A 24,303-nucleotide genomic window follows, 5' to 3' on the forward strand; every position below is an offset into this window, starting at 1 on the left:
AACTTCAGTGAAATTAACAACCAGCAGATTTAAAACAAATCATAGGAAGTATTTTTTCACTCCGCATACAACAAGTTATGTAACATGTTGCTAAAGGATGTGGTCAAGGAACAAATGATTGGACAAGTTCCTGAAGTAAAAGTCCATATATAATTATTAAACAAGTGAAATACAAAATACCAGATCGATTATTAGAGATCTGACAGGTACTTGTGAACTGGACAGGCCACTGCTGGAGACAGGATGCTTGGCTCAATGGACCATGGTCTGACCCAGCACGTTCTTTGGAGGCTTTGGAATGAGGGTTCATGGGTTGAGGATGAAAGGGAGTAGACTCAGGAGTAATCAAATAAAATATTTCTTTACAAAAATGGTGGCAAATGCATGGAACAAATTCCTAGAGGTAGTGGAGACAATGTGGGCCGAATTATAAAACCCGTAAATCCAGAGGATTAACATGCATAGGTGGGGTTACACGTGCCAGGCCTATTTTATAAAGGCCCAGCGACGCGTCTAAGTCCCAGGGCTTGACTAAAGGAGTGGTCTGGGGGTGGGGACAGAGGCCATTTGCTGCTGTGTCAGAGGATCGCGTGCAGGCAGGCTGCCGGTGTGTCCAACCTGCACCTGCCTCCTCGCAGACGTAAAAGGTAAAAAAAAAAATTGGGGGGGGGGGGGGGTTAGGGGAAGGGAAGTTTCCCTCCGAGGCTGCTCCAATTTCGGAGCAGCCTGGGAGGGAATGGGGGAAGGCAGCGCGGCTTCTCGCACGCAAGATGCACAGTTGTGCACCCCTTGCGCACGCCGACCCCCAATTTTATAACATGCGTGCATCTGCATGCGCATGTTATAAAAATCGAGCGTACAAGTGTGCGTGTTGGTAGCGTGCACACATGTACGCCATGCGCGCTCCTTTTAAAATCTACCCCTATATGAATAGAAAAATCACGGGACAAACAAAAGCCATATCTGAGCCATTTAGGTTCAACTGAATATTTGTTTATAGATAACTAGTTAAAATTATCAAGCTATTTTATTCAATCAGCAGGTTTTGATTATTGATCTTTTATTGTTAATCAAGTATAAAAATGTGGCCAATTAAAGTGTAATTATTTTTATATTATCATATATGTTGCTAAGAAAAAGTTACAATTCTAGGGTTATCCATCAACCTGAAATATGAAATTACTCAACTATGTGTGAAAGTTTAAAAAATAAAAATGTGTTAAACAAACTTAATAAAATGAAATGTTTTGAAAAGTTTTAGCCACAAATATATAAAGCCCTAAAAGTGCTGTTGCTCTCTGAATTCTTTATGATGCTGAAGCTGCTGTCAGTTTTTCCTTACTGATGCTGACAAAATGATTTTATTTACTAACTCAGAGAGTATTTCAGGGATCATGGAGATGCTGCTAGATGCATGACTGCATGCTAATGAATACTCCCATGTAGTCAGTCGTGCTAGAGGAAAATAGGAGATGACTACAGTAGTAAGGGAAAGGAAGGTAACAACAATACATAAGTAGGGGAAAGAAGAAAGAATGATGGTATTTGTGATAGAAAAGAGAAAGCAGTAGTAGTGGCAGGGGACAACATGGGAAGGGATCACCACTGGCTGTTTGCTGAAATTCCATAGCAATTTCACAGACTCAGGACAAACTTTGGGTTCTAAGTGGAATGTAATGAGGCTGTTTAAAAGAAAGCACTATACTTTTGTAAAATTTCAAAATTCAATAGGATAAGAATATTTTAAAAAGTCATAATATATAGATACTTTGTTGGCATGGTCTGCAGTATCCTCAAACTCTAAATAAGCATGTTACTTTCAGAAAATCAATCATTGGGATGTAAAGAGACAAACATTTAATTTTGGTTCATTTATTCATATCATGGGTCACAAATCATTCATAAAGTCATTTCAGATAAAACATTTTTTTTTGTTTATTAATATTTTTATTCATTTATTTCCCATTAAAGTTAATGGGGGAAACAATGCAGACATTTTGGGCTCCCAAATTGGGGTTTTGAAATCACTTCTAATGAAACTTGTAGGTAGATATCATCAGAAGAGTGAAGGCTACTCCAATACATCAAAACTATGTCAACATGGTTCTAAAAGTGTCATGAATAGCCCATGGACCTATAATGAAACAAAATGCTATTAGCAGTGACAAGAGTTCTCCAAGGTACTGTCAGAGGAGCAAAGCAGCAGCAAGAGTCACCAGAATACCCCAAGGCTCTCAAACAGGGGCAAACGAAACCAACAACAGAGTCAAGAAACTCCCCAAGGCACCATGAGTGGGGCAAATCAACACCAAGTATGGTATGAACAGTTCAAGATACCATGATGGTGTAAGAAACCAATGACATAGGCAGTGATAGAGGGTCAAATCTTCCAAAGGAATGGCATGAAGACCCTAAAGCACTAAAGGTTTGCAGAGAAGTCAACTCACAGTAGCAAGAATACCCAGGCTCTAAATGGGCAATATGCACTAACAAAATTGTACAAAGCCTTAGGCATGGAGATGCCATAGGAAATATCTTTGGAAGGCTCATGTTGTCTCTGTATTACATCATTAAAGGAAGAGGATGGCTGTACAGGCCTGGAGATGGTCTTCCTGTTTATTGTGTATAATCTCATTCCTTTTAGTATCATCTGCCTCCTCCACCTGCTCACTAGGGACTAAGATGCTACTGACTAGAGGCCCCAAATTCTCTTCAGCCCCTTGCTGCTCAATAACCTGTGATTCAGGGAATCCAGAACATAATTTTCTCAGTTTTTGCAAATACTGCCTCCATTATATGAAAAGCAGTAATAATGGTTTGAGGGTATGTTGACCCTTGGCCTGAGGTGAGCGTTGTTACTACCTGTGGGAGGGGCCCCATAGGTCTACACCATTGGAGGCAAGGTCTGGCTCAGCAGAGGATTTTTGGGAGAGGCTGTGGAGAGGTCCTGAAGAGTGGGGCAGAGACACAGCAGGACAGGGACTCCCACCGTACGTGGGACAGGCTGGAGGTCAGTACCTGGGCAAGAGAGCTTCGGAGGGGATGGCATAAGGCAGGCCTCTGCGGAGAAGGGAGTGCGGGGTACAGGATGTTGCAGGAGGTATTCTGGAAGAGACAGCCCCAAGGGGCAGAGCTGCACCATGAAGGAGGTACTTGGTGTGATGACATAGGCCAACCCGAGGAGCGGGGAAGCCCAAGTCATATCTCCAGCGCATGACGTAGGGCAGCCCAAGGAGGCGGGAGGAGGCACCGGTAGCAGTCAAGAGTACAGCCCTGAGGAGCGGGGAAGCACCGATTGTCTCATGGATAAATGTAGGCACTACCCCGAGGAGCAGAGAAGCACAGTCACAGGAGAGAGCATAGGCACTTCCCTGAGGAGTGGGGAAGCATGGAGGTAGAACTCCCAAGCGGTAAAGTGTTCCCAGCAGCAGCCCCGAGGAGCAGGGAGCTGCAGGATAGGACTTACTGGAAAGCGCAGGGCTAGCGAAAGGAGCAGGGGAAGCCAGGAGACCGGTTCTCCATAGAGTGTGCGCACCGGCCCCCGAGGAGCAGGGTACCAGGCAGGGTCCAAAGTCCAGGAGGCCAGATAGCGTCACACCACAATCATCAGAGACAGGAGCTCGTAGAGACGAAGTGGAACTCATTTGACAAGTCGGCTAGCTGAGGGAGAAGGTGGAGCTTTGCTACTCTGATGTGATGACGTCATCTATCCGGGACACCCCTGAGGTTCCGCCGAAGGGTCTTTAAAAGAGGGACTGAAGGCCGGAGTCAGCATGAAGGATAGAGGCATCTTGACCGCCACAAGGAGCCAGAGGGAACATGACAGCAGAGGCTAGCCTGCACCGTGAGCAGGCCCGGAGCAGGAAGCAGACGGTGCAAGATGTGAGTAGATGTGGTCACAGGCATCTGCGACCAACGGTCATAACATGGAGGAGCAAGGCCCCTGGTTTTGTTTGTTGCACTTCAGCTGCCCCTGCCTTTTCCTGTGGTATAATCTATGATAGGCTAAATATCAGATGAGTGCAAAAGTCAGTAAGAACTGTAAAGGAATCGAGTTTGAAGAAAAAATTCCAGATGGCATTAAACCATTAAAGATAACCCTTTAGGTATGTGTAGCGTGTCAGTTTCTAGGGAAAGACCAAGAGTTGGCAAGTACCATAGGGGAAGATAATTTGGAAAGAACCTTGAAGATAGCCTTGAAGAGAAAGGAACCAACCAAAGGTTAGAAAAAGTAGTTAGAGCAGCAGCAGCAGCAACAATGGCACTGGTGATTAAAATAAAAATGATTGGATGCTGAGCAATGCAGAAAGGCCCCAAGGTGTACGCAAGGGCTGAGGCAGGAATAAGAAATGCATCTAAAGCCCAAAGAATCAAGAAGGGAAAGTGAGACCAGAAGTGGCATGAAGGACCCAAATTCCATGAGTGGTGCAGAACTTGTGCAAAGAATTGGATTGCTAAGGCAAAACAAAAATTCAGAAAGTACTGTAGGGAAAGGTATTTAAAATGAAGCTGGAAGATGCTGGAACAGAGGATGAACCACCACAGATGGTACCAAGAGAGGCTTGGAACAGTAGCAACATCAGCAGTGGCACTGGTGATTAAAATTATAAACAGTAGTGCAAAACTATGCAGCAAGAAGAATGGAACTGCTTAGCAAGCAGAGATAGAATTCTGGCAGTTAGCTAGCCACATACTGTCTAATGCCTATCTAGTGTAATGTAGATGTACAGTACCCAATACTAACCCAATTAATTCTCACAGTGTGTGCAAAAAATCTCTCACATACTGTATATGTGTACTGATTCTTATGCTTGTAGAAAATATATATGAGAGAGAAGAAATCAAGACTCAGGCAGATGTTGATGGAAATCTACCTCTGGTTAAAGTAGGTGCATAATAGAAGACAGCAATATACAGGCTGAGATAGAAAGAGAGAGTGCATCAAATTCTTCAAGACAAAGAGTGCAGGGAATCTCAAACACAGAAGCATCAAAACCCTCAAGGCATAGAGTATGGGGAATCACAAACAGCATGGAATTATCAAACCCCTATTGATATCATAAAGGCCAATGTTTATATGAATATCCAAAGGCAAAGAAGGCACCAACAGAGCAGAAAAGGCAACAAAAATAGTTGCATGCATATCCCAAAATAAAAGCATAGGTGGCAAAGCATAAAAATTGGCACCCATAGTAGTAGGTGTTCTCCAAGGCACCATGAGAGTACCAGGATCAGGTTGGACAATAACAATGAAGACTTAGAAAAGAAGGCATACAGCAAGGAAAGAGGTATAACCAAGAAAGAAGAAGGGTAGGAGAAATAGGCTGGATCCTAGAAATGTACAATAAAACAAAAGGAAGAGAACTAGAAAAGAGATGGGGCTAGGAGGAGGAAACTGCTAATTTTTTTCTCTTTTTTACTATTATCTCTTTTGAGAGACAAAATGTCCCAGTATAAACTAAGAAAGAAGCTAAGTGGCTAAATTGGCCATCAAGAGGTGATATTCTGTGGGGGTAACATGACTGTGGTGTATTGAGGGCAGGGAGGAAGTGGTAGCTGACAGGGATATAAAACCAATAAATAAACATAAGTATTGTTTTTTTAACCGATTTTTCAGTCTTTGTTGCACCTGCTGCTGCAAAGAGTCCATAAATTGCAACTCCTCTGCTTTCATTTCCTCTGCTCATGAAAACCCTCTAATTTTTCATCTAGAATATTTACCTTAGGGATGATCTTGCCATGGTGCTGTTTTTCTGGAACTCAGATCCTCTGTGGAATCCTTGAAGAGCTTCAGGATTTGTATCAGCTGTTTCATCACTATCCAATCATGATTCTAACCAGAGGATGATCCACACTTATCTCCATTTCCAGAGGCACGTCATGAAAGAGTGACTGCAGCATCAGATGTTAGGATATTGCATGAGGGTGTGCAGCACAGCCCACCTGCATCTCATGCTCAGTCACACTGCTAGAGCTGCTACCTTCCCCTGCCTCAGCCATCTCCCATCAGTGTGACATTAGTGTGTTAAGCCTGCCTAGCATTTGCACTGGTCCAGATATCGTTTGTGAAATGTGTGCTACTTCCCTGTGCCTTGGCCAGATGCACCTGAATGCGACTATGTCACTGATTATACAGAGTGGAGATAATCTGCCTAATGTAGGCAGTTCTGTAGGGTACTTTGTAATTGGCAGATAAAAAGTGCAGCAAATGCTTAAGTACAATGTTCTCCACTATCTGCATGGGCTGGTCATACAGGGTGATCATTGCCCTGATTAATCTCATCACTACTTTGGATGCTGCTTGAAATTTGCCCCTGCACAGTGTACAGACCACCTCCCCATTTCCTCAATGTTGGTTTGCTGCTTCAGTTGCACGTTACTGGGCTGCTAGCCAACCACCTGAATGATGGAAGGGTTGTAGGGTTACACTGGGGAAACGTCTTCCCCTTTCTGACCCTTCTTCTACAACATTGCTTTGAGTGGTTGTAGGGAACCCCAGGCTAGCATTTGCTGCTCTCTTCTGACTTTAGTGCAAGCAAATGGTGTTTTTGTAGGTGTTGCTGCATGCCAATCATTTGTCAGATTGCCCCATTACTTTCCCTCAACTGATGGTCTTACTGCAGTAATACACTATACAAATGATTTTCCTCCCTCATTTTAAAGTGCCTCCATTCAATGGATGTCAGTTACAATCTCCTCATTGCATCCCTGGGAGTGGCTGCTGGCACTATAGTTGAGGTTGAGGGTAGATCATGAGGAAACAGGCCAGAGGCATCACTCACTCTCTACCTGCATTGTCTGCTTTTCTTAGGGGTTGCTGTCAACAGAATCGGTATCATCTACCTCCACCATTACCCCCCTGGAGGCTGAGACTCTATTGACTAGAGCTCCCAAATCCTCTTTGGCTACTATCTCTTCAATATCTTCTGATTCATGGAATCTGAGATACAATTCTTCTTCAGAATCTGTTTTTGAATATTCTCCTCTACTACCTCAGAAGCAGTAATCATGGAGGATTGCACAGCTAATTTGGGTATTGCATTTTTCCTGCCCCCTGTACTTGTCCCTGACCAGCTAACACTAGCCTCAGATAGCTTTCATGCTTTTTTACCTGATTCAAGGCAAAAGGGAGAGGAACAGGTGACAGTGGCACATGCTATCCCCATTTTTATTTTTTTTCTAGCTTGAGCTGACTTCCACTTCTGGCTTTCTGTGGCTAAGTATCTCTAAAGTTTAGGGGTAGGACTCCCTTTTTTCTCCACTGCTACTTCTGGCTGCATTTCTGACTGGCGGGGCTGGCTCTACAGGTACACCCAATCCTCTTTTGCACACACAAAATACACTATCAGAAAATAAATTGAGAAGGTTGGCAAGACTGTGCTTCTCTTCAATGCAGTCTGTATCCTGATAAGTAGTGCAGCACACCATGCATAATCATACAGACACAGAAAATAAGTGTTTCTTGCTTCTATATCCTGTACCAGTGAACAGATAGAAAGCAGTGCCTCTATCTTTCTGTCACAGTGAAAGAACTATGACTTCAGCAGTGAAGATAAGAAAAATCCATTTGCCAATGCCAAAATTATTCTTCTTTTTAAAGCTTTTCTTTAATTCTAAGAGAGCTTCTAAAAAGAAAAGCTTCCCTGTGAAATTCAATAGAGAAAATGGAGTTTATTTGCACGTGCTCAGACCTTTCAGTGGGAGAATTGCCAGCATCACTTGATCCAGATGCCAGCTATAAGATAGTTAAAACAAAATGTTTCACCTCGATTGGTGCTCCATCCTGACTCCTTTCCTACTTGTCCTGCCTCAGCTCCGGTCTGGCTGCTGCCTCACACAGGCATTGGATAGTTACTATAATTACCAGTCTCACTATAGCACTTTTCAATGGACCATAGGCTTGAATGTGAAAAATAAACAAATACACAAATATTTTAGTTTAAATTCATGGGATCTTCCATTCATTTTTTTTTTTTTTTGGGGGGGGGGGGGGAGGTCCCATGAATGAAACAAAAATGGTCTCATTTGTTGCATTTTACCCATTTGTTTCAAATGCTTACACAACCCTATCACTCATTCTTAGTACCTAATTACTACATAAAAATTAGAGATCCATTTTCTTTCTGACTTTACATGTGAAGTAATACATTTATAAGCACTCCACTTTATCAAACACTTTGGTGTCAGGTGACATGGTAGAAAAAATATGCACACCACAAAAAGAGCAGGAATGTCCACAGTTAATGCAGAAATACAGTTATCAACATATGCTACAAAGAATAGAGTGGGGTCAATATTCAAAACTGACCAGTTAGGTAACATAGGGCCTGATTTTACAAAGGCTTTTCTCCCATTTCTGTATCTATGGGAAATGAGGCCCTTAGCCAGTTAGAACTTATCCGGTTACGTTACGATGTATATTCAGCAGCACGGTTATGCCGCTGAATATACGTGTCTAATTGAAGCTTAGCCAGAGAAGGTCTACCAGCTAAGGTTAGACCCTGCTCTATAGCACGTTTATCTTAGTTGTACAACTTATGTGGATAAGTCTGAATATTTATCAGTTAAGCCACATAAATTGTGTGGCTAACTCGCTCCACCTTGATCCACCCACAACTTAGGCAGCTGTCTTTTAGTCCTATAAGGGACTTATATGGCTAAGTGATGGCCACTGAATAAGCAACACTGAATAAGCAGTGGGTGCATATTCAACAGCCGCTGCTTAGCAACATGAGTCCCATTTATCTGGCTAAATAGCATTGAATCCGCTTTGAATATTGGGCCCAGTATTTCCAATTGACTTATTAACATCAGAAAACCAGACATTCTGGCTGGCATATTAGTGTAGCAATGTTTTCAGCAATTGTGTTATGAATCTGAAGAACAAATAGCGCATATCACAGCTGCAAATAAGAACACATTTTTTTTATTTTTTTTTTAATATTTTGGTATACTTACAATAGCTGTTGGGGTTGCTGCCAGAACACAGTAGAGCACCAGAGGTGAAATAAAACTCTCTTCTTCAGCCCCAGGGTAAGGTTTCATAAGTGTGCCATCCTGGCAGAAGAAGCCTTGCATGTGCACCTGAAAAGTGTCAGTGCACTCGAAGTAGTAGGCAAGCAGAACGGTCCCAGCCATGATGACAAGCTGAAAATACAGCATGGTCAGAGAGAGGCATCAGTTGCTATCAGCAGAAGCAGTTGTGCCCAAGAGTAACCAGAGCCCCCTTCATCATTCCCGACTGCTCTTCCATTATGAGAGAGAGTGTGTGTGTGTGTATTTGTGTGATGCCCTGCAACATCTGTTATATAAACGTCAGGAAAACAACTTTCATGAATGTCTTAGATCAATGCAGGATCACATCATAGTATGCAAAGGGACACTGGCCTTCAGCTGCTACTTTATCAAGGGGCACAGGAGTGCCGCTGACAATGGCCTAATCAATTCAGAGCAGAACAACACACAACATATAGGTGGAGCAAATCAATTTGAATCGAGTTAGTTAGGACAGTGCTGTAAATCACAAGGGGTGACAGGAGGGAAAAACAAGGAAATGAAAAAGATTACATATTCAGAGGGAGAAATTTGAAACAGCCTGTAACTATAACAAAGACATGACAAGACTGCATTTTCCATATGTTTGTTTTTTTTAACTTTTACAATAGAATGAGGCCTATGCAATAAAATCCTACTAAAACTTTTACAGTGCAATTCAGTATAATCTTTATATGCACTTTAAAATGGCTCTAATATTCTATGCAAAAATATTTACTGAAGCATAGTACAATTTGCCCTTGATAGGGTAAGTGCGGGTACTGTGGATAGTAACAGAATAAAGTTTTATCTTCACATTAACTGCGGCTCTTAATCCCCATGCTAACAAGACCTTTCCCTTAGTTTATTTATTTAATTATTTATTTACTTCTTTAGAAACTTTTCTATACCGTCACTCAGTAAATTAACCATCACAACGGTTCATTTTCCCTAAACTTGGAAAATGGAAAGTGCACCTCTTCCTGAATCTGCCCATCCCCCCCCCCCTCCCCACCTCAGTGAGAACCATTCCCACTCACATGCCAGAGCTGGGACCTCCCACCTTTCAAGAGGCAGTCCCCCACCAACCCATGCATCCCCAGCCTGAGAGTCCTATCACCCCTCGTGCATAGCAAGAACCCTGCTGAGGCCTTTTCCCCCAAAAGGCACACCCCTCCTAGAAATCCCCCTCTTCTGCATTGCAGGACCTCTTACCCTCCCTTCTGGAAACATCTATACCCGAGGCAGGGCAAATCATTATGAGCAGGATAGACATCATAGCCCTCTTGCCCACACCACAGCTGCTGGCAAAGGTTACAGAAGTCTCTTCACCACTATCGCATATAGTGGTGATGCAATCCTGGAGGCATCATTCACTGGTGGCTGTGATTTGGGCAGGTGGGTTCTGATCTCTTTCTTGTCCCCTGATGAGCAGCGGCATTTATGTGCGTATCCTGGCGGCTTTTAAAATCTGCTTGGCATGCATCAGCCCAACATATTCACACATCCCCTAACTGATGAGCACGTCGAGCTTGTAAAATTCACCTTATAATTAGTAGAGATGTGAATCGTGTGATCGTCTTAACGATCGATTTTGGCTGGGGGGGGGGAGGGAATCGGATCGTCGCGGTTTTCTTTTTTTTTTTAAATCGTGTAAATCGTAAATCGGGGGAGGGCGGGAAAACCGGCACACTAAAACATCCCTAAAACCCACCCCGAACCTTTAAAACAAATCCCCCACCCTCCCAAACCCCCCCAAACGTCTTAAATTACCTGGGGTCCAGTGGGGGGGGTCCCGCTGTGATCTTCCACTCTCAGGCCACGGCTGCGTTAATAGAAATGGCGCCGGCGCTACCTTTGCCCTGTCATATGACAGGGCAAAGGTAGCGCCGGTGCCATTTTGGTTCCTGTCCGACGTCACGAGCGCAGGAGATTGCTCCCGGACCCCTGCTGGACCCCCAGGGACTTTTGGCCAGCTTGGGGGGGCCTCCTGACCCCCACAAGACTTGCCAAAAGTCCAGCGGGGGTCCGGAAGCGACCTCCTGCACTCGAATCGTATTTGCCGTATTGCAAAATGGCGCCGGCCATTTTTGACGATAAATCGGGGGAATTCCTATTGTATACCGCCTCTAACGATTTTTGACGATTTAAAATATATCGGATGATATTTTAAATTGTCAAAAAACGATTCACATCCCTAATAATTAGACGCACAGAGATTTATCCTAGTATTTTATAAACTGTGTAGCTCCCACTACAGTTTATACCGCAGAGTTCTGCTCTGAAAGTGAACACGTATGTTTCAGTGCACACGAATATTTGCAATGCAATGAAAGTGCTTAGTTTCTCTACCTAATATAATAAACATACACACGTATATTTTAGGTGTAAAAAAATAAATTTGAATACTTAATCACTGATTTATACATAGAGGCAAGTATTTTATAAAGTACACACGTATTCTGAAAATACTTACTTGTGAGTATACATGAATCACCAGATCACCCAGTCTATCTCCAATTCAATATACCCTTTAGCACTTCACCCTGAAAATTTCAACAGTTCACCAGGCCTCCCACCCAAAAACTGCAAGTCCAATTTCACTTGCACTAGTTAATTAAGATGTAAAATTGTAGAATAAGTTTGATAATTATACAAGTATAGTTCTTATAAAACAACAACTTCCATGCATACTTCTTGACCGCACTATTGAACGCCCCCTAGACCATCCCTTTTTTTGAGCCACTAAAATGAATGCACAAAACCAAAAATATGTGCATATTTTCAATGTTTATAAAATAGCATATACACAAATGCATGCTACTTAAGTACGTGTATGCCATTTTTCCACGTGGAACCCCTTTGAAAATGTACTCAGTGTAACATCATAGTCTATCATATGCGTGATCCCAAAAACAGGAGCAAGCAGTGTTCAGACAAGACTGGAGGAATTGAGTTGGATTAGAAACAGCATGTCCTCTGACTTGATGGACGCCTTTCTCTCAGGTGGAGCCCTCAGGTGCTGGTGGACAGCAAGACTTAAGACAATCAGAAGCACAATACACAAATGGAGACATTAGCAATGGTTACATGGAATAGACTTAGTTTTTGGGTACTTGCCAGGTTCTTATGGCCTGGATTGGCCACTGTTGGAAACAGGATGCTGGGCTTGATGGACCCTTGGTCTGACCCAGTGTGGCATTTTCTTATGTTCTTATGTTCTTATGAACATGAAACCACTGACAAGAATAGGGCAGAACCACTGCAAAACCAGAAGTTAGGAAGGTACCCACGAGGCATTGCTACATACGTAAAAGATCTGGGGTACAGGCCCACAGGTTTCCTGTTAGTCCCTCCCCCAATTTTGATAATTAAACTGAACAAAGAATGATCCTGTAAAAACACAAGTGATGGGGCTACGCCAGTCACTAACATTATCCCTATGAGATTTTTCTATCTAAGGGCAGAAGTAGGGTTTTTGATATTTTTGATTCCTCCCATTGCTATAACCCCACCTTTTTGGGAAATAGGCTTGTTGGGGGTATAACGTTTTATGGAGCAGGCTCAGTGCTTCTCAGAATCAGGAAAGCAGCTAGAGATCATCTCTGGATCTCAAGCATGGTAATATTTGAAGTGTGGGCTTTTCATAGGGAGGGCTGTTTCTGAGTCCTGGTGGGTACTGCTAGTTTGGTTTGATGGGTTTATTATGTATGTCCTGAGTGTGTTTTTTTGAAGGATTTTTTAAAATTGATTCACAATGTAGCCTGCTAGAAGAGGGAGTTACAAAGGTGACACCAGAATTTTTATATGTATATTTTTTTTTTGCATGGTGGGTTGTAAGAGAAAACGTCCTGGTTTTGCTCTGCATCCATTGTTGGGGGAGTTTTTATGGATGCAGAGTATGTTTAAAGAAATGAAGGTGCAGGTTTTATAGTAGGATTCTGTCCCATCCTGTATAGATCACAGACTTCTTTTTCATATAGAATTGATTGAATGAAGAATGATGGCAGTTTTACTTGATAGTTGACCATGAGTTTCTTTATTGCATATATGGATTTTAGAACTTTTTCTTGTAGTGTCTTTATAGTGGCTCAGAAGTCTACATCATTCTCTTCCGCCAATCTGTTAGCAGGTCGAATGAGTCAAAAAATATGATTCCAGTGCTCTGGGATATCAGGTGTAGACCCTTCCCTCAAACACTGGTCAGTCAAAATCCAAAAATCTTCTGAAAAATCTCTTCCTCAAAACCTCTTTGCCAAATGCTTGATTTGCCTTCTGTGAGATGGAGGGGGAATCTCCAGCAATCTAAGCACCTTGTTTTGAGATCTTGGGGAAATCTCTTGCTCTCCAGTCCTCTCTCTCTCTTTTGAAACTCAGGGAAGGTTTTTGCACTTAAGAGTTAAGTGCAAAAACCTTCCCTGAGTTTCAAAAGAGAGAGAGAGGACTGGAGAGCAAGAGATTTCCCCAAGATCTCAAAACAAGGTGCTTAGATTGCTGGAGATTCCCCCTCCATCTCACAGAAGGCAAATCAAGCATTTGGCAAAGAGGTTTTGAGGAAGAGATTTTTCAGAAGATTTTTGGATTTTGACTGACCAGTGTTTGAGGGAAGGGTCTACACCTGATATCCCAGAGCACTGGAATCATATTTTTTGACTCATTCGACCTGCTAACAGATTGGCGGAAGAGAATGATGTAGACTTCTGAGCCACTATAAAGACACTACAAGAAAAAGTTCTAAAATCCATATATGCAATAAAGAAACTCATGGTCAACTATCAAGTAAAACTGCCATCATTCTTCATTCAATCAATTCTATATGAAAAAGAAGTCTGTGATCTATACAGGATGGGACAGAATCCTACTATAAAACCTGCACCTTCATTTCTTTAAACATACTCTGCATCCATAAAAACTCCCCCAACAATGGATGCAGAGCAAAACCAGGACGTTTTCTCTTACAACCCACCATGCAAAAAAAAAATATACATATAAAAATTCTGGTGTCACCTTTGTAACTCCCTCTTCTAGCAGGCTACATTGTGAATCAATTTTAAAAAATCCTTCAAAAAAACAAACTCAGGACATACATAATAAACCCATCAAACCAAACTAGCAGTACCCACCAGGACTCAGAAACAGCCCTCCCTATGAAAAGCCCACACTTCAAATATTACTGTAGTTACTCATTTTGTTGTTTGATGTTGTATGTCTACTATTTTATATATTTTATTTTTTTGTAAGCCACCTAGAACCACTGGCATTGATGGCATATAAGTATAAATAAATAAATGTATAGCTAAATAAATAAATAGATACATTAATAAAAAGAACACCAATATACCTCCATCTGCTAAATTAAAACAAGCCAAACTAATATGGATTCCTACACCTCCCGCCCAACCTCTGGTCTGGTCCCACACAACAGGAGAGTAACACTGACAGCCTGGTTCTCCTAACCAACACCTGCCACAGAAACCTCTCTCCCCTGCACAGTTCACAGAGCAGCTGTTTGAAATGTTTAATGCTCTGTATTATATAGGACAAATTGTGAGGTTCAAGCAGTTGACTGAAACAAGTAACACAGTAACATAGTAAGTGACAGCAGATGAAGATCAAAATGGTCCATCCAGCAAGGGAAATGCAGAACCAGTTAACAGAAGGCGCAAGATAGAAGCTGCTGGTGCCGCCCTTCTGCTAGCTGTGCCTGGGCCACAGAAGGGAGAAGGAGGTGAAAGAGTTAGAGTACGGTAGCACCAGCAGGCCTGACCCAGCATTGGAGGAAGTTATTTCTTTAGAATAATATCTATTAGGGATGTGAATCGTTTTTTGACGATTTAAAAAAATCGTCAGATAATTTTTAAATCGACAAAAATCGTTAGAGTCGCGATACAATAGAAATTCCCCCGATTTATCGTGAAAAATCGTAAATCGGGGGAGGGGGATGGCGGGAAAACCGGCACACCAAAACAACTCCTAAACCCCACCCCGACCCTTTAAAACAAATCCCCCACCCTCCTGAACCCCCCCAAAATGTTTTTAAATTACCTGGTGGTCCAGTGGGGGGGTCCCGGCGCAATCTCCCACTCTCGGGCCATCGGTGCCATTTTGGCTGCCGCTAATATAAATGGCGCCGATGGCCCGATAAAAAAAAACCCCACCCAACCCTTTAAAATTACCCCCTTAGCCTCCCCCACTCTCCCGACCCCCCCCCTAAAAAACTTTTTGCACATACCTGGTGGTCCAGGGGGGCCGCGGGCAGTGATCTCCCATTTCCAGGCCATCAGCTGCACTAAAAAAAAATGGCGCCGATGGCCCTTTGCCCTTACCATGTGACAGGGCAAAGGTAGCACCGGCGCCATTTTGAATATTGGCAATACGGCCCGAGTGCAGGAGATCGTTCCCGGACCCCCGCTGGACCCCCAGGGACTTTTGGCCAGCTTGGGGGGGCCTCCTGACCCCCACAAGACTTGCTAAAAGTCCCAGCGGGGGTCCGGGAGCGACCCTCCTGCACTCGGGCCATATTGCCAGTATTCAAAATGGCGCCGGCGCTACCTTTGCCCTCACAATGTCACAATGTCACACAGCCTCCAAAGCTGCAATTGCCTTATTTTTATTTATTTATATACTTTTTCTTTTTTTGGGGGGCTGATAGAAGAAGGAAGTCTGGGGTTCAGGGGAGCCAATGTTTACTTCTGATAAGGGCCAGCAGCACTGTGGAATGATGCCGGGGTTTGTGGGACTCTGGCCATCTGAAGCAGCATTGGCAGTGTGATGCTGCAGGAAAGGAGGGCCATAGCCTAAATAAGAGGACTGGGTCATGGCAGCAGTTTTACTAAGGAGAAAAAAAGAGCTCAGGATCATGGGACCTGGGGCTATCTCTGTCCTTGCTGGTTCTTGGATGTTTCGGCACTTTAGAGAACAGAATCTCTCCGTCCTCATCATGGCCAATTCTTGGGTCTTCACCCAAAATACAGCAACCTCCTCTCTACTCACCTCCTGTTCAGCAACATTCCCTCTCTCTCTCTCCACCCCCAAATATCCTATTTTCTTTCTCCACTTCCCCGCATTCCCCAGGCAGAATAATTTCCTCTCTGATCTCCCCAGCTGATCCAGTACCTGGGAGGTCAAGCTCAATGGATCCCAAAACCTTTAGGCCTCAGCACAGCAAAAGTAGAACTCAGATCAGAGCCTGTGTTCTCTCCCCCTCTTCTGCATGGGTTTCTTGTTACCAAGGGAACCTGTGCAAGGGGGTGGAGTTGTTGTGGATCTCACAGGCCTATTCTTATATCTTATTCTGCTTGTTCAGGTCTGAAGAGACTCTGATTCATCGAGGTCAGACTCCCCAGGTATTGGATCAGCTGGCGAATGGAGGTAGGGAGGGCAAGATTTGTTGTGCTGAGGTTTGCTCCAGGTCAGGGGTTACCAAGACTTGGGGCACTGTTCAGCAGACTTTAGGGCAGGGGCCCCATATCCCACCAAAGCAGTGCTGAGCCACCACAGGAGCCCAAAGGTACATTGCACAAACAGGTACCAGACATAAATACAGGATACAAGAAGCAATCTAGGAAAAAATAAGATCAAGAAACATAGGCCCCATAGTAGGACCAAACATAGGCCATAAAACTAGGGCCAAACTGGACCGGAGTCTAAGACTGAGATTATAACCAAACATTTGTCCAGATTAGAACCAAGCTCTAGCAATGTGCATACTGTAGGGCTGGAATATAACTGAGTCCAAACAGGAACAAGATGGTCACCAGCATGAAGTACAGGCCGTAGAATTGGGAGGACTAACCAGAGAATCTAGACAGCAGGCCATAGAACTTGGAGGACAAAACAGACAGTCCAAGAGGCACACTGAGGCCCTCTTCTGGCAGGAGGCAAGAACTGCCCAACAGATCCTTACATTTGATACTGACACTGGAAGTTCACATATGATTATGCTGTATTTAACAACAGTTGAAGTCTTGAGACACTGAATTGGAAAATCGACATATAAAGAATCAACAATAAGAGATCGAGTTCTCTTCACTAAATAAAGTTCATGATATCAACACAAGAATAGTTATGAACCATAATTTCCCCTGAAGAAGCCTTTATAGGGATATAGAAATAGTTGTGGAACCTATGTGACATGATAAAGCTATGCACAGGACTCTACAGAACATTCCGGTGAAGCAATTATAAAGTATCCTTTTTTGTGGACTGTGGTTCAACTGTATCTCCTTTTAATGAAGGTGCATTTGCAATTCACAAAGTATCTTTCTTGAAGTTCAATTCTATTGCAAGGGTGTTATAACAACCACTCTGTCTATATTTGGGCAATGTTTTACGTTGGTATTTATACATGCTATAAATGCATAACAATTCATTATAGCATGCATATAAAATGCATATAAAGATAGTTTAGAAGTGGGGTTGAATGAGGAATGATTTACTAGGATAAGTGATCAATATTCATGTGTGTTATTGCGACAATTTTATCTTTTGAATAGTTTTGATATTTTTTGTCATTGTATAATAAAGCTTGCAACATTAAGCATCTCTCAAACCATTTCAAACATTAGTGGGGTTAATTAGGTACCCACATATTTTTATTTTAAACCTAGATCTAATATACTATATATATACACACTAGGGATGTGCATTCATTTCATCCTTTTCATCCGTTTCCTATACAAGCATGTAATATGAAACGTATGAAACATATGAAACAAATGCACATCTAACTGACATGTAATGGGAAACTAATGAAATTAATTAAACGAATGAAATGAATGCATATCCCTAATACACACACAGTATATCTCCATATCTTTATTTGATATTAATGCTAGTATTACAATAGGTGAACATTATGCATTTTGCATTGATTTACTTGTGTTCTCTCTGACATTTTTCATCTGTGTGACTTTATTAATTCTCATACAGCCTCTGCAACTATTCTAAATGTTTTGCATACTATGCTTTCTTTTCTTTTCATAATAAACCTATTTCTTGATTTAGGTCTTAATTAGTTTGCCGTATTTATGGTTTTTGTGATAGGGTGCAGAGATAACTGTAGTAGTTTTTCATCTGTGTACTTACATTTAAAATTCAGCTATGTTTGTCTTCTCTGTAAAAGACAGTTAAAAAGCAAAGGGAGATTTAGATACTTTTCTGTTTCTAGTTTGAATGGAAGGTAAATGTGATTTCTTTCTGCTTATAGCAGCCAGATGACATCATCAGAACACCACAAGATAGGCCTATATTTTTTGTTTTATTTTGGTTAAAACTGAAAAAAACCAATTTCCACATCAGGGATCTTTTATTCGGGTTTTTCAGTAATACCATCTATCCTTCAATATGCCCAGAGCTTCCTTGGTCAGACATCATCATCTTACATTTAGTTGGTAATAATCTGATCTCAGTCAAAAACATTGACCTCATCATTGGCATCAAAGAGGATTTAACATTCATCAAGGTACTCTGGCCTTCGGTGGTGTTGGTTTTGTCCCATATTATCCTTCACTTAGCCCGGGATTCATCAATATAGCTGAATGATGAGTCACGAAAAAAAATGGGCGGAGGCGCGATACTGAGCCAGCATCCAAATCGCAGCGGTGCATTTTTGCCTGCCATGGTTGCAGCTGTGCTGCCCACTATCACCCCCATATTGCCAATGGGAAAGGTATAATTAATTCCAGCGCTACTGCCAGTGATAATGTGTAAAACTTTATCACCCTCAGTGGTACCAGCATAAGAACATAAGAAATTGCTATACTGGGTCAGACCAAGGGTCCATCAAGCCCAGCATCCTGTTTCCAACAGTGGCCAATCCAGGCCATAAGAACCTGGCAAGTACCCAAAAACTAAGTCTATTCCATGTTACCATTGCTAATGGCAGTGGCTATTCTCTAAGTGAACTTAATAGCAGGTAATGGACTTCTCCTCCAAGAACTTATCCAATCCTTTTTTAAACACAGCTATACTAACTAGGGATGTGAATCGTTTTAGGACGATTAAAATTATCGTCCGATAATTTTAATATCGTCTTAAACCGTTATGGAACACAATACAATACAGATTCTAACGATTTATCGTTATAAATCGTTAGAATCGTGAGCCGGCACACTAAAACCCCCTAAAACCCACCCCCGACCCTTTAAATTAAATCCCCCACCCTCCCGAACCCCCCCCCAAATAACTTAAATAACCTGCGGGTCCAGCGGCGGTCCGGAACGGCAGCGGTCCGGAACGGGCTCCTGCTCTGAATCTTGTCGTCTTCAGCCGGCGCCATTTTCCAAAATGGCGCCGAAAATGGCGGCGGCCATAGACGAAAAAGATTGGACGGCAGGAGGTCCTTCCGGACCCCCGCTGGACTTTTGGCAAGTCTCGTGGGGGTCAGGAGGCCCCCCACAAGCTGGCCAAAAGTTCCTGGAGGTCCAGCGGGGGTCAGGGAGCGATTTCCCGCCGCGAATCGTTTTCGTACGGAAAATGGCGCCGGCAGGAGATCGACTGCAGGAGGTCGTTCAGCGAGGGTTCCGGCGCCTCGCTGAACGACCTCCTGCAGTCGATCTCCTGCCGGCGCCATTTTCCGTACGGAAAATGGCACCGGCCATACGCGTATGGCCGGCGCCATTTTCCGTACGAAAACGATTCGCGGCGGGAAATCGCTCCCTGACCCCCGCTGGACCTCCAGGAACTTTTGGCCAGCTTGTGGGGGGCCTCCTGACCCCCACGAGACTTGCCAAAAGTCCAGCGGGGGTCCGGAAGGACCTCCTGCCGTCCAATCTTTTTCGTCTATGGCCGCCGCCATTTTCGGCGCCATTCTGGAAAATGGCGCCGGCTGAAGACGACAAGATTCAGAGCAGGAGCCCGTTCCGGACCGCTGCCGTTCCGGACCGCCGCTGGACCCGCAGGTTATTTAAGTTATTGGGGGTGGGGGATTTAATTTAAAGGGTCGGGGGTGGGTTTTAGGGGGTTTTAATGTGCCGGTTTTTCGATTTTTTGATTTTTCGATTTTTAACGATTTTTAACGATTTTTCACGATATTTTACCCCCCCAAACGGCAACAATACGATTCCCTCCCCCTCCCAGCCGAAATCGATCGTTAAGACGATCGAGGACACGATTCACATCCCTAATACTAACTGCACGAAGCACATTCTCTGGCAACAAATTCCAGAGTTTAATTGTGCGTTGAGTAAAAAAGAACTTTCTCCGATTAGTTTTAAATGTGCCCCATGCTAACTTCATGGAGTGCCCCCTAGTCTTTCTACTATCCGAAAGAGTAAATAACCGATTCACATCTACCCGTTCTAGACCTCTCATGATTTTAAACACCTCTATCATATCCCCCCTCAGTCGTCTCTTCTCCAAGCTGAAAAGTCCTAACCTCTTTAGTCTTTCCTCATAGGGGAGTTGTTCCATTCCCCTTATCATTTTGGTAGCCCTTCTCTGTACCTTCTCCATCGCAATTATATCTTTTTTGAGATGCGGCGACCAGAATTGTACACAGTATTCAAGGTGCGGTCTCACCATGGAGCGATACAGAGGCATTATGACATTTTCCGTTTTATTCATCATTCCTTTTCTAATAATTCCCAACATTCTGTTTGCTTTTTTAACTGCCGCAGCACACTGCACCGACGATTTCAATGTGTTATCCACTATGACACCTAGATCTCTTTCTTGGGTTGTAGCACCTAATATGGAACCCAACATTGTGTAATTATAGCATGGGTTATTTTTCCCTATATGCATCACCTTGCACTTATCCACATTAAATTTCATCTGCCATTTGGATGCCCAATTTTCCAGTCTCACAAGGTCTTCCTGCAATTTATCACAATCTGCTTGTGATTTAACTACTCTGAACAATTTTGTGTCATCTGCAAATTTGATTATCTCACTCGTCGTATTTCTTTCCAGATCATTTATAAATATATTGAGCATCAAAGTGTTTTTAACCCATCCAAACCCTGCCCTAACTCCTCCCCTTCCCTTCATTTAAATGTTAAAATTGTGACACAGTAGTTATCGTGTGCGTTAGGGGGTCATTGCTTGTGATAACGCCCTAACGCACGTGTAACAGCCCATCATGTTTTCATGAATGACCCTGTTAGTGTGAAGAGGAGCGAAATCTTGAAAGGCATCGAAAAGAGCAGGCATAAATTAAATAATGAAGTGGGGTCTTGGGTACAGGCCATAGGGGGACATGTCATCATACATGAAGATATCTCTGCTGGCTGTGCGGGCTTGATAGGCCAGATGGGGTTCACCTATCTGAGGTTGGCATGGATCTCTTTATCCTCTCATTGCAAATGGCCACAGAAGCACTAGTGGGGTTAGGTGCGGGGTAGGGACCAAGTAAGGGGTTACTGGTTCCTACTATGGCAGGGCCCTCACCGGTGCATAAGGGTATGCTTTGGTGTTTGGGGGAGGGGCAGGGTCTGGGCACAAAATATTAATCATAAGGGGGAGCTTGGGGGGCTGCATGAAGTGGGGTGCTATTAGTCTATTAATTGGCAGAGGGTGAAGGATCGGTATAATGCATGGCACAGACCAAGATGGTGGCTCGTCTGGGGGTGGCCAAATGGAGGCCTGGCATAAATAAATAAGCATGGCCTGCAAGGATGGCTAGGGGGTGGGTAAGGCGGCAGTGTACTGCATGGAACGGCAGTGGCCATGGTGGCATTCACGGAATGCGATGCCAGTTGGTACGACCATCACAGAGCGGAAGGTTGGAGGGCAGCTGCCTCACTGGGATAGCAGCAGCAAGCTGGGGGGGGGGGGGGGGGGGGGTAACAGCACAAAGTCTTTGCTGGTGGGGGTGTAGGCCAATCTTATAAAAGGTTAATCTCAACTTTTCAAAGTATTTCTGTATGTTGATATTTAAGTTCATGCTTATATGGTTGTGGGTAGTTTACCCATTCAATAAAAGAGCATTATGGACATTGTAGTACATCATTATTGGCAATGCGGCAGGGTTGTGATGGGGAGTGGGATGCCAGGAAGTTAGGGCATGCCAAAGTTAAGATGCAACATTTAACTTCCAAACATGATTAATTTCTTGACTCTGGGTGGTATGTGATGAGAAATGAAGGTGAGATGGGCAGTCACACTTATTTATTACTTATTTATTTGTGGTTTTTATATACCGCTCATCGTTTGGAACATCTGATCAGTTTACAGTAAAACATTAAATTCAGCAACAGGTTTTACATATAACTTAGTGTTTAACAGAATAAATAGCATGGGGATGGAATGATAAGAGGGAATACAGTCTTGTAACTCTAAGTGAACAGCAGGGACAATATTACTATGTTGCTATGAGTAAACATAAATTTGGGCATGTCGTTGAACTAAGGGAAATAATAAATAATCCAGGGTATATACAGGTATTTACAGTTACCTGTAAATACCTGTTATTTATATTTATATGTTATTAATAACATACTTGCCTATGTTATTAATCTTACTGCGTACAAATGAAACATTCAGCTAAAAAATGTCCTCATTTATACATGTTTTACTTTTAGGTGCTTTTACTTATTACAAAAACGAACAAGGAGCTTTGCTTCCCTGTTGCTTTAAATGCAAACATTTGCAATGGTTTTTACATTAATATTTAATCAAACTGGTTTTGTTCATTTTCATGAACATTCTTGTTCATTTTTATTTGATTGATAATTTATTTCAATTGAGTTTCATGCCATTGCTGCATATTCCAGTCTTAGGATACTATACATATATTTATAAACATATATTTATTAGGGATGTGAATCGTTTTAGGACGATTAAAATTATCGTCCGATAATTTTAATATCGTCTTAAACCGTTATGGAACACAATACAATAGAGATTCTAACGATTTATCGTTATAAATCGTTAGAATCGTGAGCCGGCACACTAAAACCCCCTAAAACCCACCCCCGACCCTTTAAATTAAATCCCCCACCCTCCCGAACCCCCCCCCCCAAATGACTTAAATAACCTGCGGGTCCAGCGGCTGTCCGGAACGGCAGCGGTCCGGAACGGGCTCCTGCTACTGAATCTTGTTGTCTTCGGCCGGCGCCATTTTCCAAAATGGCGCCGAAAAATGGCGGCGGCCATAGACGAACACGATTGGACGGCAGGAGGTCCTTCCGGACCCCCGCTGGACTTTTGGCAAGTCTTGTGGGGGTCAGGAGGCCCCCCCCAAGCTGGCCAAAAGTTCCTGGAGGTCCAGCGGGGGTCAGGGAGCGATTTCCCGCCGCGAATCGTTTTCGTACGGAAAATGGCGCCGGCAGGAGATCGACTGCAGGAGGTCATTCAGCGAGGGTTCCGGCGCCTCGCTGAACGACCTCCTGCAGTCGATCTCCTGCCGGCGCCATTTTCCGTACGAAAACGATTCGCGGCGGGAAATCGCTCCCTGACCCCCGCTGGACCTCCAGGAACTTTTGGCCAGCTTGGGGGGGGCCTCCTGACCCCCACAAGACTTTCCAAAAGTCCAGCGGGGGTCCGGAAGGACCTCCTGCAGTCCAATCGTGTTCGTCTATTGCCGCCGCCATTTTTCGGCGCCATTTTGGAAAATGGCGCCGGCCGAAGACAACAAGATTCAGTAGCAGGAGCCCGTTCCGGACCGCTGCCGTTCCGGACCGCCGCTGGACCCGCAGGTTATTTAAGTCATTTGGGGGGGGGTTCGGGAGGGTGGGGGATTTAATTTAAAGGGTCGGGGGTGGGTTTTAGGGGGTTTTAATGTGCCGGTTTTGCGATTTTACGTTTTTTCGATTTTTTACGATTTTTCACGATATTTTACCCCCCCAAACAGCAACAATACGATTCCCTCCCCCTCCCAGCCGAAATCGATCGTTAAGATGATCGAGGACACTATTCACATCTCTAATATTTATAACATAGGGTTACCTGTACTAAGCATTTTTCTTATAGACTAAGAAAAAGTCTTAGTAAAATCATTCCTATAATATTTTTATGTAAAAGTTAATTACATTCTTGATCAGGTCTTGATTATATAGAAGAATGCCTGTATCGAGTAAAACTTTCGCTAATAATCATGGTAACACCATGCACACGGGAGGTCTCTTACCATCGCAAGACCAGCTGTTCCCTCGGTAGTGTGGCAGTCTGCCGCTGTCATCCTCCTCCGTGGCCCGGAGGCCGCGGTCATCTCCTGCCCTGCGTGGCAGGGCTGAGCTGCCCGATGTGTTCTCTTCATGGCTGGAGCCACCCTCAGAGTTCCAGCGCGGCAGGGAGCCACCGCGAGCCAGCCTCCTTCCTCTGCGGCCG

At 43.5% G+C, this 24,303-nt stretch overlaps 1 protein-coding gene across 1 annotated transcript in view; it reads right to left on the reverse strand.

Annotated features, from left to right (window-relative positions):
- PLPPR1 (phospholipid phosphatase related 1) overlaps positions 1 to 24,303 on the reverse strand; it is a 329,852-nt gene that overhangs the window by 104,913 nt on the left and 200,636 nt on the right. Inside the window, exon 3 of the mRNA XM_029605105.1 lies at positions 8,959 to 9,147. Within this exon, the coding sequence (XP_029460965.1) occupies positions 8,959 to 9,147 (189 nt within the window). The remainder of the gene's footprint in view (positions 1 to 8,958; positions 9,148 to 24,303) is intronic.

Source organism: Rhinatrema bivittatum, chromosome 1 (assembly GCF_901001135.1).
Source record: "Rhinatrema bivittatum chromosome 1, aRhiBiv1.1, whole genome shotgun sequence".
Lineage (NCBI taxonomy): Eukaryota > Metazoa > Chordata > Amphibia > Gymnophiona > Rhinatrematidae > Rhinatrema > Rhinatrema bivittatum.